Genomic DNA, 15575 nt, shown 5'->3' with positions numbered 1-15575 from the left:
CATCGGCACTGCCAATGCCACTGGTCTCCCTCCCTGTTCAATTAGTTAGGGGTTAACTTTTTTTTAACCCCTTAAGGACAATAGGGGTTATTACTCGTAGTATATTGTGGGACAATGGCTATTTTAACATTTTTCGGTGTTCCTGTTTAGCTGTGATTTTCTTCTTTCTCATTTCGTGCTCCCACACATATTATATATTGTTTTTTTCAGGACAAACAGGGCTTTCTTTAGATACCATTAATTTTATCATATCATCTAATTTACTATAAAAAAAATGATAAAATATGGGGATTTTTTGTTAAAAAATTACTTTTTCTCACTTTTTAAACAAAAAACTTTTACTCATCTGCAAAAACGAATGAAAAAACCTGCTAAATAGATTCTACTATTTGTCCTGAGTTTAGAAATACCCAATGTTTTTATGTTTTTTTGCTTTTTTCTGCACGTTATGGGGCAATAAGTACAGGTAGCGTTTTGCTATTTCAAAACCTTTTTTCCAAATCTGGTAATTCTTCCCCCCATGTGCCATTTCGGGTGTCTTTGAAGCCGGCCAATGCAATTTACCCCATCAAGTCATATATTTTTAAAAACTAGACACCCCAAGGTATTTCACATGCTGGTAATTTAACCCTTTCCATGCACTAATTTTACCACCAGCCTTTTTGAAACTTTATGGTAGTAAATTTTTTTGTATTTTTTTCACACACGTTGTACTTCAGGTATAAATTTATCGCTCCTGGTATATGTCCCTGTCAAACAACACCCCAATATGTGTTCAGTAACATCTCCTGAGCGCAGTGATACCCGACATGCATGGGTTTGTTGGGTTATTTGGGAGGTAAAAGGCCGCCTTTGTGAGGTGTGTATTTTTTGGCCATTTAGACATCTGATCCTATTGCCCCCATGTCCCATATTTGGGACACCTTTGAACCCGGCCAATTCAATTTATCCCATCCACTCATGCATTTTTTAATACGAGACACCCTATGGGCATTTGTAATGCCAATATTTTAACTCTTTCCATGCTGGAATTTTTGTAAAGATAAAGAATTTTAGGACTTGCTTATTAATTAATTTTTTTTTTTTTGGTGACAGTGGGGATTTTTATATGTTACCATATTATTTTTATCTTTTTAAAACATTTTTTTAATTTTTTTTTTTTTTTTTTTTTTTTTACTAATCACTCATTAGTGAGCTGGGCTCCATTGACCTTGCATGGTTGGATGCAGTACCTGCATTCAACCTGCAGGAGGAGCTCGAGAGTTCACAAGAGGGTCTGGATAGACCCTCTATGAACTCATTTCTATTGTTGATGCCATCCTGTGAATGACGGCAACGTCATTTACAGGATGGCACTTGTGGTTGCTCTTCGGAGCAATCACAAGGCGATCGGGGGTCGGGGGGTAGTGTTGCTGATATGCCTCGATATCGAGGCATGTCAGTAACACCATTTATGCTTAGGAAGCGATTCAGATCGCTTCCTAAGCGGTTTTAGCCGGGCGCCGCCGCGATCTTTCATGATCGGTGCGGCGGCGGCCATTTTTCTTCCGGGGAGGGCTGCCAAGGGCTGCCCTCCCCGGATCCACGGTCAGCCTCACTTGGGAGGCTTCCGTGGATGCTGCAAAGCCGCCAATCGCGGCGAAAACGCCGCGATCGCGGCGATGCAGCTATTTAACGGCAGCCCGTACATGTACGGGCATTGTCGTTAACCCGTTGCACGGCAACCCCGTACATGTACGTGGATTGTCGTTAAGGGGTTAAAGGGTTAAGGGGCCGTGCAAGTGAGCCTATTGGTCGCTTGCACGGCCCTTTAACCTATGGATTTCCGCTCCCGTTAACCCCTTCGATGCTGTGTTAGATAACTCAGCATCAAAGGGGTTAACGGGAGCGGAAATCCATAGGTTCGCTGTCAGGGGTTACAAAGACCGTGTGAGTGAGCCTATTGGTCACCTGCAGGGTCTTCCTCTGGCATCAACCAATTGGTTGATGCCAGAGGAGGTCCCTGTAGGCGACCAATAGGCTCATTCGCACTGCCCTGTAACCCGTGACGGCGAACTTCCGGGAACTGCCGCGATGCCACGAAGACAAGGTAAGTTAGAAGAGGGGGGGAAGAATGGTAGACGAAGATGAAGACAATCACGAAGATCTTCGTGGTGTGTGTCTTCGTCTTCGCCTACGTTTTACCGCCGCCGTCTTCTCTTCGGCGTGTCTTCGGAACGAACACGAAAACGCACTCTTCGTGTTCGTTTCCATGTTCGCCCGAAGACGAATGCACAAGTCTAGTAAGAACTTATACCCTAAATGTTAACATAAAAGGTATAAAACTAATGCTTAGAAAGGCAAGGTCTCTTTATTTCTCCTCCATCTTTTTAAGAATACAGAGCCTACTATTCTGCTCTAACAAATAAACCTGAAGACTTAGAAGCTGTGGTCTTGATTGCTCTTTGGTCAAGAAAAAGTTTAGATATTGAAAAAGTTTAGATATCTGTGGCTGTGTGCAAAGGAGGGCCTGATGGAAAACTATGTGTGTTTTACTCTGTCTATTGTATGTAAATGACCCCCTTTTACTGTTTAACCCCTTCAGGACCGGGATTTTGATACTAAGGTGTCGCTAAAGGACCAGAGCCGTTTTTGTGTTTTTGCTATGTCTTTCTTCAACTGTAATTTCTCTCTTAGCAATTAGTGCACCCACACAAATCATATATTGTTTTTTTCAGCACAAGTAGGGCTTTCATTTGAAACCAAGTGGGGAAAAAAATGAAAAAACACATTTTTTTACAGGTTTGTATAAATACAAATTGTACACACATTGAACCAATAGGAAAAAATTATCCAAAATATATTCATTAACTTGTCCTTATTTGGAAACCACCCAATAAAGCCAAGATTTTCATCTATTTTGACCAGTATAGGGCAAATATTGCAAGGCATGCATCACGTTTGGCATGGTAGTCTAGTAACTGCAATAGTTGTCACAGATACTGATTATACCCCTAAAATTATATGTTTATGAATAGTAGATAAGTCAAGGTGTACAACTAGGGTCATTTTGACACTTTTCAAACAGGGATTTTATCGCCAGTTGTTGCAAAATTTTGAGGTATTTTTATATTTTGTTTTTTATGCAAATGTTGCAATGTTGCTTTAGATTTCATATTATATTTTGTATAGAATAGGTGCAACTGCAGAAAAAACACCAAATTGTGTTCACCAACATCCCCCGGTTCCAACAAGGCCTCACATGCATGGTTCATGCATTTTTTTGAGGAAGCTATGAGGGCAAAACCGGAACATGCGCATTTTAGTTTTCAAATTTGGAATTTTCAGAAATTGGTTTACTGGGCCCATATTGGGAGATTTTGGAAGCCCCACACTGTAAATTACCCCATAAAAGTATATATTTATGAACAGCAGACAAGTCAAGGTATTCAACTAGGGTAATTTTGACAGTTTTCAGGCAGCCATTTCTTCATTGATGTCTGCCAAAGTTCACGGAAAATTTATTATATTGTGTTTTTAACGCATACATTTCATTCACCAACATCCCCCAGTTCCAACAAGGCGTTCACATGCATGGTTCATGCATTTTTTGAGGAAGCTATGAGGGCAAAACGGGAACATGCGCATTTTAGTTTTCAAATTTGGAATTTTCAGAAATTGGTTTACTGGGCCCATATCTCATTTGGGAGATTTTGGAAGCCCCCACTGTAAATTACCCCGTAAAAGTATATATTTAAGAACAGTAGACAAGTCAAGGTGCTCAACTAGGGTAGTTTTGACAGTTTTCAGACAGCCATTTCTTCATTGATGTCTGCCAAAATTTCAAAGAAAATTTATTTTATTGCGTTTTTAACGAATACATTTCAATGTTGCAATTTATTTCTTGCACAGCATATGTGCAACAGTGGAAGAAACGCCACATTTTGTTCACCAACATCCCATGATTCCAACAAGGCCTCACATGCATGGTTCATGCATTTTTTGAGGAAGGTATTTTTCGGGGCAAAACTGGAACATGCGCATTTCAATTTTTAAACTTTTTAAAATATTTTATTTTATCGGATTACTTGTAAGTGTTAGGTTTAGGCCGCTGACATCAATCAGGGAGAACGATCAATAATCAGCGACTTCAAATGTCGCCGACAAGTGATCAGGTAATAATTATGTTTTTTTTTTTAATTATTAATAATTTGTGTTTTTTCATAATTACCCTAGATGACCCCTCTCTCTTTGTAGGGCAGGGTCATCCATGGGCTGCCACAATGACCCGATCACTCCTATTGGCCAGGAGTGATCTGATCATCATTAGCCTAGCAGTTGACCTGGAAGCACCCTGGACTTTCAGGTCAGTGCTGTTATTTTATTTATTTATTTATTTTTTAATTTTATTTATATTTTTTTTTTTTACATTTTTTTTTACTCTTTCAATGCTGATGCTCCATTGAAGCACATCATTGACTGATATTTAGTCCCCACAAGCTTGTGGGGACTAATATTAACCCCTGCAATGCAGCAATGGGGGTCATACACAAATGTGCAGTAATACTGCAGTAAAAGTGCAGTATTGCAGTTTTTTCATGTCCAAAAAACTGCAGTATTACTTCAGAAAAACTGCAGTATTTTTTTGTAAGGGGCAGGGGAGGAGTCTCTTTGATCAGTCCTACAGGACTGATCAAAAGCCTTGTGGGGACTCGTTTTTGCTGTTGCTGGTCTGCCTGGAAGCTTCCAGGCAGACCACCAGCAGCAGAGCCCCATAAAAAAATGGGAATTAACCCCTTCAATGCCGCGATCGCAGGGGTTAACGCTGCACTGACGCTCTCATGGAGCTATCAGGGAGCAGGGGGGGTGTTGTGTCAGGTCCCCACACTTGTGTGGGGACCCAATCAACACACCACCCCCTTCCCTGAAGCTGCAATCGCGGTTTCAGCCTACAGAATCACTCCGTGGGAGTGATCGTAGGCTTGGGGGTGGGCTTAGAGAGGCTGTGCTGGTCTGCCCAGCAGCAGCAGCGCCCCCGCGATCACCACGATTGTGGCGATGTGGGGGCGGTTTTTGGGGATGACGTACCTGGTACGTCCCGGTCTACCGGTGACCTGTGACCAGGAAGTACCAGGTACGTCCCGGGCCTGAAGGGGTTAAATACTGGTGTGTTTTCAACAAAACTGAGTCCTGTTTTTATCTCAACATTGGTGCTTTCTGATGCTTGTAATACCTCACTGTTATTTTCAGGACAGTACGTGGGCTGAATACACTAAGCTACGGCTAGCCAGAGTGCCAACACAGCTCTGGTGCAGTGGCATCTCCCTTCTCTCTCTACGACACTGGTTCTGTGTGGCGCTGAAGGGGTTGACTGCTGGTGTCTCGGCAGCAGGAAGTATAGTTTGAGAGGAATACCCAGTTGGGGTACAGGGTGTCCCATCACAGTAAGCTCCTTCAAAATGGATATAGCAGACTACTCGCCATTTGAGAGTGTAAAAAGAACAATATTTTAGGTATATATCTCAAATTTTTACCATGAAAGATGTGTCTTTTTTTAAATTCCACATGAGATGTCTGAAACGTGCAGGAAGGTGAACAAAGGGTATCCATTTTGAGGATGCAGGTTAATGGGCAGTGATGTTGCAAGTTGTCCCTTATATACCAACTCCTGGTTTCATCAATCTCCATAAAGAAAAGTGACAAGTCTTTAACTGAGAGCTGGCGATCAAAGGATCGGCTCAACACTTGGGGACGACAAACAAGAAATGGTCCAAGAAGTCCAGAATTGAAATCCTTCTCCTGTAGGTATGAGAGTATGAAAAGACAAATTGATAATACGATCATAGATGAAATCAGAGATACACAGTCAAAAAACAAGGGGAGGTCAGCAAAATGGTATGAGAAAATTAATACTAACATACAAAAAAAGACCACACTCACACATACAGCCTTTTTCTTGTTCTGCTGCATCTTCACATCATGGTAATATACTACTTATATAGGATTTTAATTTTGTGGAAGCTACAAGATAGAAATTAGATTTCCTCCCTGTAACAAGTTTCAATGTAGTCCATTCATTGAATATATCACATATTGTGTATCAATTTTATCCGCAAATAATTTATAAAAATATCTGTTAAAACCATCTGGACCAGGAGCTTTATTGGGTTTCAATTTTTTAATAGCTGCTTTTAATTCTATTGGAGATATGGATCTATTTAGTTTTTCTTTATGGATTTTGGATAATACAGGTAGGTTAGCCTCATTCAGGTATGCTTTAATTTTATCTTCTCTTATAATACCTTTTAGATTGTATATTTATTTGTAGAATTAATTAAAAGCGCTGCCTATACCTTTTGCAGAATAGTTAGTATCTCCTTTACATGCGATCTTATATATCCTCCTATTCATTTTTTTGTTTTGCCGTCATTAATCTGTTAACTCTATTTCCCATATCATAATATCTTACGTTTAATTTTTCCATATTATCTTTAATGTTTAATATTAATTTATTGTTGATAACTTTTTGTATCTTATTAATTTCTTTTTCCAAGGCCTGAGTGGGTTTTATTTATTGCATTAAGTTGATGTAGAGCCATATATAGCTCTGGCAGACCAGGCAATTGTTTTCTTTCTCATATGTGCACCCATCTTAATTAGGTATCCTCGTATCCATTCTCGGTAAACTTACAGATAGTTTTTCTTCCATAAACATGATGAGATCGCCTGCTACAATTAGATTGCCTTGTTTGATTTTATCGATTTTATTAAATACTTTATTTCAAAAGCATACTGGATTTCTATTAGGGGCATATATGTTCACTATATTATTTATTTTTCCATGTATCTTCCATATCAAAACTAAATATCTGGCTTTTTTTTATCTATGTATTGATGGACAATTTCACAGTTTATAGCATCTGATATAATGATAGCTACCTCTCGTTTCTTCTTTTCTTTAAGCGAGGCTAAAAAGAAGAGTACAAAAAAAACCGCTCTGTCCTTAAGGGATAAAAAAACTCTGTAAGTTTACTGAGAATGGATGCTGTGTTGAGGGTAAAGGGTGTCACCAGAAGATTTTTCTTCTGTTAATTCATTTTGCTAAAAAATAAACTCTGTGAGTTCTGCTTGGCTTTTGCAGCTGCATTTAGCTTGGACAAACAAGCGAATCTTGCTGACATCTCCTAAGTGACATCTCTAAGTGAGGAGTTACAAGCAAAGGAGTTAAAAAGCAAAAAGGAGGGTAAAGTATAAATCATTGTAATTCCATATATATATATTGTGTGTCTTACACTAGTAAACATGTTGGATAATGCCACTCAGTGCATGTTTTGCAACATGTATGCGCCCCTGGAGCAAGTTCCCCAGGGGCCATAACGCTGTTGCAAGTGTGAGCAGGTTGCTACTTTGGAATGTTAGTACATCTAACTAGATCTAAAGAGGCAAGTGGTTTTTGGAGCACTGGGCAGACTTTGCAGTGGGCTACAGACTCTACAGCAGGGATGGACTGCACCTCAATGAAGAGGGGGCTGCAGTGCATGGGGAGAGGATGGCTAGAGGAATCGAGGATCTTTTAAACTAGGTTCTGGGGGAGGATAAAGATAGAAATTAAGTGCTAGCAAGAGTAGACTGGGAAGGGGGTCTAGCTATGGGAAAAGGGAGTGAGAGCAGTGGTGGGGTTACCATAGACAATATGGAGATACATAGTCACAAAATATTTGTCAACTGATGAACCAAAAATGGGTAGTAACCTTTTAGCAAGTGCGAGAAGCTTGGTAAACAAAATGGGTGAGCTGGAAATATTGGTAAGCGATGAACAGTATGATTTGATCGGTATCACTGAAACGTGGTGGGATGATACGCACTGACTGGTCAGTTCATTTACAAGGTTACTTGCTTTTTAGAAGGCACAGAGTAAATAGAAAAGGGGATGATTTTGTTTATGTGCAAACCCTAAACTAAAGCCCAGTATTAACCCCTTCAATCCCAGGGGTTTTTGGTACCTCAAACTCCGGAACAATTTTGCCATTTTTGCGCTATGTCGGTTCAGCAATGATTCTCTTTTCCTGTGAATAGTGTACCCATGTAAACTATATGTAGTTTTTTTAAGGAGAGATAGAGCTTTCTTTTGATACCATAGTTGTATGATTAGCTGAAAATTTAGAATATGAAATGTAGTGGGGGGGCGGGGCGAGCCACGACCCAAGATGGACGCGTAGAGCTTTTGCTCCTCCACTCAGCCCTAACAAATGCTGTAAATTGGCGCACATCTTCACCCTACATCGCCCCTTCGCAGCTGTCTGTGACGGGAGAATGTCCGGGAGGCCCCGCAAGTCCTCCAAGCAGAAGTGGGTACAGGATTTGTTTCCCAAAAAGCCCGCGACTCCTGAACCTCCCGTGTCTCCTCAAGAAGACGACTCGAGGCCTCTGGCCGATATGGCGACGCAGGCCTGCACTAAGCAGGACATTGCCGACATCAAAGACCTTGTGCGCTGGGTAAAGAGAGATCTGATGGACCACATTCACGCTGAACTCGGCGACCTGAAGCGCGACATCCAGGACATCGGCACTCGCACTGACACGCTGGAGCGGTCCCACGCCACCCTACAGCGGGAAAAACGCAAGATGGCTGGCGACATCGAATCCCTGCAGCAAGAGGTTCTTGCACTCCAGGACGCTCAGGAGGATCTGGAGAATAGATCACGGCGCTCCAACTTTCGGCTGCGGGGGATACCTGAGACCTACCTGGATCTGAACGAGGTGCTCCGTTTGCTGCTCCGCCAACTCCTTCCGCAATCTGCCCAGGAGGTGTTCCTGGTGGACAGGATCCATAGGGCCTTGCGCCCTCAACCAGGCCCTGCTGAAAAACTCAGGGATGTCATCGTGAGGCTGCACGACTATAACATCAAGGAAGAAGTTATGAAGGCGGCGAGATCGACTACGCTCACGCTCGACAATTTTGAGATCCAGGTGTATGCTGACCTCTCTCCCAGGACCCTGCAGCGACGCAAGCTTCTCAAACCCCTCACGGATCATCTTCGGGCGCATTCCGTTGCGTATCGCTGGAGGTTTCCGTTCGCCTTACAAGTCCACGCTGGCGACAGGCAAGGTTCTTTGCGGTCCCTTTCGGAGGCTGAGGACTTTCTCAAGGCCCTGGCTCTACCTCCGTTATGTTTGGGCCGGAAACGCAGCAGACAGAGCCCGGATGCCCCCGACCCGGGAGATTGGCAGGAGGTTCCAGCGGGTACCCCTCCGTGAGGACTCTCTTCATTCGACGCCACCGTGAGATATCTCGTCTCATAGACTTCTTATTTCTCCTGTTCTGATTTATTTTGCCTGTTTTTACCCTGCCTGTTGCCCGTTAGGCCGTGCCTCTGGTACCCGTACTGCGAGGTTTACGGTGGATGTGGTATGTTATTATTGTTATTTTCTTTTTTTTTTTTTCTTTTCTTTTTCTCCCCCACTTCCGAGCCCTGTCAGCCGGGGGACGCCATCTCGCGCCAGGCCGTCCCTGCTGGGCCTGAGCTGCTAAGTGGGCAGTCTACTTGCCCTTTCCTCATTGCACACGCACACTACACAAGCGCCCTCTCTTCCGGCAGCCTATTGCACGATGGGGGTGTCATTATTTGTTTATTTATTTGCTTCTCTTATTTGCCCCTCTCTATCCGTTCTCACACACACGGCCCCCCCACTCTGCCCACCGCTGGGCACCGGTACACGGCGCTGTCTGCCGCCTGGGCCTCGTCTGCTCTCCTGCGTCTTCTGTGCCCTTCCCATGGCTCATATACACCACACACATGGCTTTTTTTTTTTTTTTCCCCACTTCCGTGCCCTGCCAGCCGGGGCCGCCATCTCGCGCCAGGCCGTCCCACACTGCACACGCGCCCTCTTATTAGTTGGCGGCCTACTGCAAGCTGGGGGTGTCATTATTTATTTATTTATTTTTTTGTTTTCTTATTTGCCCCTCTCTGTCCGTTCCTGCACACACGGCTCCCCCACTCTGCCCACCGCTGCACACGGCGATGCTTGCCGCCTGGACGTCGTCTGCTCTTCTGAGCCTTCTATGCCCATCCCGTGGCATTTTTCACCCAGTCCACTGGGGGGCTCCTGTACACCACACACATAGCTTTTTCCCTTTTTTTTTTTTTCTTCTTTTATTTCCCCCCACTTCCGTGCCCTGCCAGCCGGGGGCCGCCAGCTCGCTCCGGGCCGTCTCACACTGCACAAGCGCCCTCTTATCCGGCAGCCCATTGCAAGCTGGGGGTGTCGTTATTTATTTATTTATTTATTTATTTCTTTGTTTTCTTATTTGCCCCTCTCTGTCCGTTCCCGCACACTCGGCTCCCCCACTCTGCCCACCGCTGCACACGGCGATGCCTGCCGCCTGGGCCCCGTCTGCTCTTCTGAGCCTTCTATGCCCATCCCATGGCATTTTTCACCCAGTCCACTGGGGGGCTCCTGTACACCACACACATAGCCTATTTTTTTTTTTTTTTTTTTTCTGCCTTTCTGCGTTCCACTTGGTGCCTGGGCAGCAGGCTGTTTACACTTGTATTATTGTATTATTTGTTGATAGTTTCTGTTTTAGCATATATGGGTGAATGTCCACCGCTAGGGCGGAGTATCCACCTTGATGGTAGTGCTATCTTCTACCCCCGTGCGACCGTTACTGGTCGAGTTACAGCCTGATGGCTCTTCCCCCGGGAAGTTCCTGGTGGGAGGTTTAGTCAGGGTTCAGAGCTGTAGTTTCCATGGACCTTGTGTCCACAATGTGATCATCTATCTCACTCGTGCCTTATTTTGTACGTTTCTATGCATATGTTGTTATGCGTCTGTGTATCATTACATGATTTTGGCATATTTCCTTGGTGTTTTTCCCTTTGTCCTTCTGTCCTTCCCTCTCCTTTCTTTTTTTTTTTTTTTGTTCCCTTGGACACTCGTCGCCTTCGCTCTCCTTTCTATTTCCGGTCCCGACTGGGATCAACTTAAGATAATTTCCGGATCAACTTAAGATAATTACCCACAATGTACGGGGCCTCAACTCCCCCCAGAAGTGGCGACAAGCTATGCGATACTATCAGAAGCTGCATGCCGATGTTGTCCTGCTACAGGAGACGCATCTTCGTAAGGCCTCCTTGCCCTCATACTGGAACAGATCCTTTGGAGTCCACTACCATGCTACACATCCTACTAAACGTAAAAACGGCGTTAGTACATTCCTGAGAACCTCGATGGGTTTCCAGTGTGAGGACGTTTTGCGTGACAAGTGGGGTCGTTACCTCCTTTTGTCGGGACTTTTACATACTACACCTGCGGTCACCTGTTTACGCCCCGTCGACTCAGTCAGCCTCCTTTTTTCATCAGCTCTCGAATCTACTCCTCCCGTTTCGTAACCACATGATTATAGTAGGGGGCGATTTTAACACATATTGGGATGCCTTCGTTGACCGGAAAGGTCCGACTATGCGGCAGGGCTCTTCTCCGGCCTCTAAACAACTCAGAGACTTTGCTAAAACAGCGGCGATTGTAGATATTTGGCGGCTTCATCACCCCAAGGCTCTGGACTTCACCTTCTTCTCTCACCCTCACAACTCCTACTCGAGGATAGATTACATTTTCCTTGGTCAGACCCTGGCCCCGGCGGCACATGCTTCGCGGATTCACCCTATCTCCTGGTCCGATCACGGCGCGGTGGAGTGTTCCTTCTGCCCTAGAGACTGGACGCCGGGCACGCGCACCTGGCGTCTCGACGAATTCCTGCTTACGGACCCGGGGGTGCTGGCCGAGGTAGTCTCCGACATCACAGAGTTTCACCGCTTCAATGACATTCCGGGCACCGACCCGCAGCTCCTTTGGGTTACCCATAAGGCCTTTGTTCGTGGCTCGTTCCTCCGAATTGCGGCTAGAAAGAAGAAGTTGCGACGCCAAGCCATAGACTCCCTCACCGCTAAACTCTCCTTACTAGAACAGGTCCACAAGCGGACACTAGACCCCAGTGTTCTCCGGGAAAATGTCCAACTGCGTGGCGAGCTAAATGTCCTTTTTAGCAATGACGTTCTACACTCCTTGAACCATACCAAGCAAAAATTCTTCGAGTCCGCTAATAAGCCCGATGCCATGTTGGCGCGCCGGTTACGTGCCCAAAGGAAGTCGCAGAATATCCATAAGATCATTGACTCTAGCAACACTCCTTGGGTGTCACCTAAAGACATTGCTCAACAATTTGCTCTATTTTACGGAACTCTGTATGACGGCAACAAGGCCCCCAGAAACCGCTCCGGAGCGCTTACATTCGCCAATTCCTTGACTCGCTGCCCGCCACGAAACTCTCTGACCAGCAAGTTGACTTTTTGAATCAAGAGATCTCGGAGGATGAGCTACTCGCTGCCATCTCCAGTGTCAAGCCGGCCAAGGCGCCAGAACCGGATGGACTCCCAGGCTCCTACTATAAGAAGTTTAAAGATCAACTTCTGCCGCAGCTGCTACGACTCTTCAATTCCTTCCTGGGGGGCTCTGTTCCCAAGCCTGAACTGTTGCAAGCTAAAATTATTGTTATCCACAAAGATGGAAAAGACCCCTCTAGCTGCGGTAGTTACAGGCCCATCTCGCTCATTAACGCGGATATAAAGCTCTACGCTAAGGTTCTGGCCACTCGCCTGGGCAAAGTCATCGCCTCCATCGTTCACCCTGACCAAGTCGGCTTTATTCCACACCGAGAAGCACCTGATAATATCCGGCGCACGGTCGACCTGATTGAAATGGCAACGCTCACCCACCAACCGGCCATGCTGTTGGCTCTCGACGCTGAAAAGGCGTTCGACAGAATAGACTGGGCTTACATGTGGGAGACCCTGAGCTGGTTCGGCTTCCGCGGTAATATTTTGCAAGGTATCCGTGCTCTCTATGCTGGTCCGACGGCCTCGGTTGCGCTGATGGGCTGTGAATCTCGAACTTTTGACATACTCAATGGCACGAGACAGGGGTGCCCACTTTCTCCCCTCTTGTTCGCCCTCTGCTTGGAGCCTTTGGCGTTGGCTATCCGCCAACACCCCGATATCACAGGTGTTGAGGTTCATGGTCAGCAATATAAACTGGGACTCTTCGCGGACGATATCCTCCTGACCCTATCTCGTCCACTTGTCTCTCTGCCGAACCTGTACTCGGTCTTGACCGAGTTCTCTCAGATTTCGGGTTACAAGATCAACGCTGCAAAATGTGAGGCCTTAAACATCAATTTAGCTGCTGAGATGCAACGGACTATTGCCGCGACCTTCCCGTTCCAATGGCAACCGTCGTCGCTTAAATATTTGGGCATTCACCTTACCAACAGCCCCCAGACGAACTACCCTCCGCTCCTGTTGTTGCTACGCCAGGACCTTCGGCAGTGGTCGCAGTACCACATTTCCTGGCTGGGCCGGATCTATGCGGTCAAAATGAATGCGCTGCCACGTCTATTGTATTTATTTCGCGCCCTGCCGATTGCTGTCAACACCAGCGACATTGACTCGTTCCAATCGTGCATCTTCCAGTACATTTGGAATGGCAGGCGGGCTAGGATCAACCGGCACACGATGTACCTACCTAAGGAGCGGGACGGTTTGGGGGTTCCATGCCTTCACCTTTATTATCCGTCCGCCAGACTCTCGCAGCTGGAATCCTGGTCTTTTCCGGCTGGATTGACATCGAACGCGCCTGCCTACCTGACCGTCAGCTCCAGTTATGCCTATGGCTTGGCCATGATCGGTTGCCGGGCTCTCCGCTTCTTTCTACTATGCAGACGTCCTACTCTCTCTGGAAGAAGGCTAGATTTAAATATCAGCTACGGGGCCGTGTGTCCCAACTGACCCCTCTGTTCTTTAACCCCCTCTTCCCGGAGGGTGTGGATACGCGACGATTTCGGTGGTGGATTGAGGCAGGCCTGTGTAGGTTGGGGGCCTTGGTGCGACGGGGGCGAATGCTTTCGTTTGAGGAGCTGCTCGACCACAACCGCATCCCCCAATCCGAGAGGTTTCGATACCTACAAATCAGACATTTTGTGCTCACTCTCCTGCGTGACGCCGGGGTCTCCGAGCTGACCCCCTTTGAACAAAGATTTCTCACCCGCCGCAGACTACGGGGCTCTATCTCCTTTCATTACTCCTACCTCCTGACCAAGACATACGTCCATCCCCCGTCGTATCGGGCACGCTGGGATGAGGCCCTGCAACAAACCTTTGAGGACGATGATTGGTGTAGAGCGGCGACTAACACACATCGCATTACTGTTAACACAGTTATCCGAGAGCGGTCATATAAGGTTATTGCTCACTGGTATCTCTCACCGGTGCGACTTTCCAAGCTCTGCCCTGCATCTGACGCCAACTGTTTTCGCCACTGTGGCGAGGTGGGCACTTATCTTCACGCCTGGTGGTCCTGTCCGCTTGTCCTGCCTATCTGGTCTAGGTTTTTCCGGGATATCTCGACGGCATTGGGCACTCCAGTGACTGCCTCCCCCTAGATGGCTCTGCTGAACATGGATGTGTCGACACTGCAGCTGTCTGTACCTGGGCGTAAACTGGTTCATCGGATCTGTGCCGCTATTAAACAAGCCGTGGCCAGGAGGTGGAAGGGAGTCCCTCCAACAGATGCTGAAATTCATTCCAATATTTGGCATATCATCTCTATGGAAAGGATTACGGCTAAACTTCATGACGAGATGCAGAGCTTCTCCGATATCTGGGACCCCTGGATTGCTGCCTTCTCCCAGGGGAGCTCTGTTTTGTCGCTGGTGTCTCTTTGACTCGCCGCTGGTGTGCGGTCTGTCCTGTTGGGAACTTTTTTTTTTTTTTTTTCTCTTCTTCTTCTTTTTTTTTTTTTTTCTTCTTCTTTCTCTTTTTCCTCTTCTCTTCTTCCCTGCTCCCTCCCGGTCTTTTGCCCTCCTTCCCCTCCCCCTCCCTGTGGCTGCTATTTGCTGATTATACAGTGCATATGCCATCGCATTTGCTGTCTTTCGGTGCCTTCGGCGCCGCTTGACGGCTCTGACGCTCTGCACGAGCGCTCACCGGATCACCAACAACCAAAAAACCAGAAAATACTGTTGACTATTGCTTATTCCGTTTTCTTTATGTTTTGGTGCTGTATACATGTTTGCCGTGCCAGTCGTATTTGTATGTACCATCTCTTAATGCTGTATCAGGAGGGCCTTTACCCTTTTTGCTGTCTTTTGTATTCTCGTATGGACCTTGATGGCTATTTCATGACTGGCTGTTTGTTTCTCTTTTACGCCATTCGCTGTATTGCTGTCGACTTCAATAAACATGTTTAAAAAAAAAAAAAAAAAGAATAAGAAATGTAGTAAAAACTAGCAAAAATTTGAAAAAAAAACAACTATTTTTTTTTTAATTTTCCCTCTGAATCCTCACAAAATTAGGTAAAGTGATGGAAAATCCCCTCCAAGTTTATCAGTTAAGGTGTCCTGATTTCAGAAATACCTAATTTATATAGGTAGATACTTTCCCAGCACCAGGGAGCATACTATAAGGTGTACATTTTTATGCCTATGGCTTAACGGGTTTGGGGGTTGTGAACGGGGGAAGGAGGGTTATACTGGCTAGATG

General features: G+C 45.7%; 1 protein-coding gene across 1 annotated transcript in view; it reads right to left on the bottom strand.

Annotated features, from left to right (window-relative positions):
- Positions 1-15575, bottom strand: part of F8 (coagulation factor VIII) — a 694472-nt gene that overhangs the window by 267854 nt on the left and 411043 nt on the right. The window contains exon 17 of the mRNA XM_053474021.1: positions 5514-5778. Within this exon, the coding sequence (XP_053329996.1) occupies positions 5514-5778 (265 nt within the window). The remainder of the gene's footprint in view (positions 1-5513; positions 5779-15575) is intronic.

Source organism: Spea bombifrons, chromosome 8, assembly GCF_027358695.1.
Source record: "Spea bombifrons isolate aSpeBom1 chromosome 8, aSpeBom1.2.pri, whole genome shotgun sequence".
NCBI lineage: Eukaryota > Metazoa > Chordata > Amphibia > Anura > Pelobatidae > Spea > Spea bombifrons.
Note: the sequence above shows the minus strand (reverse complement) of the source record. Positions and strands in the feature narration are given on the sequence as shown.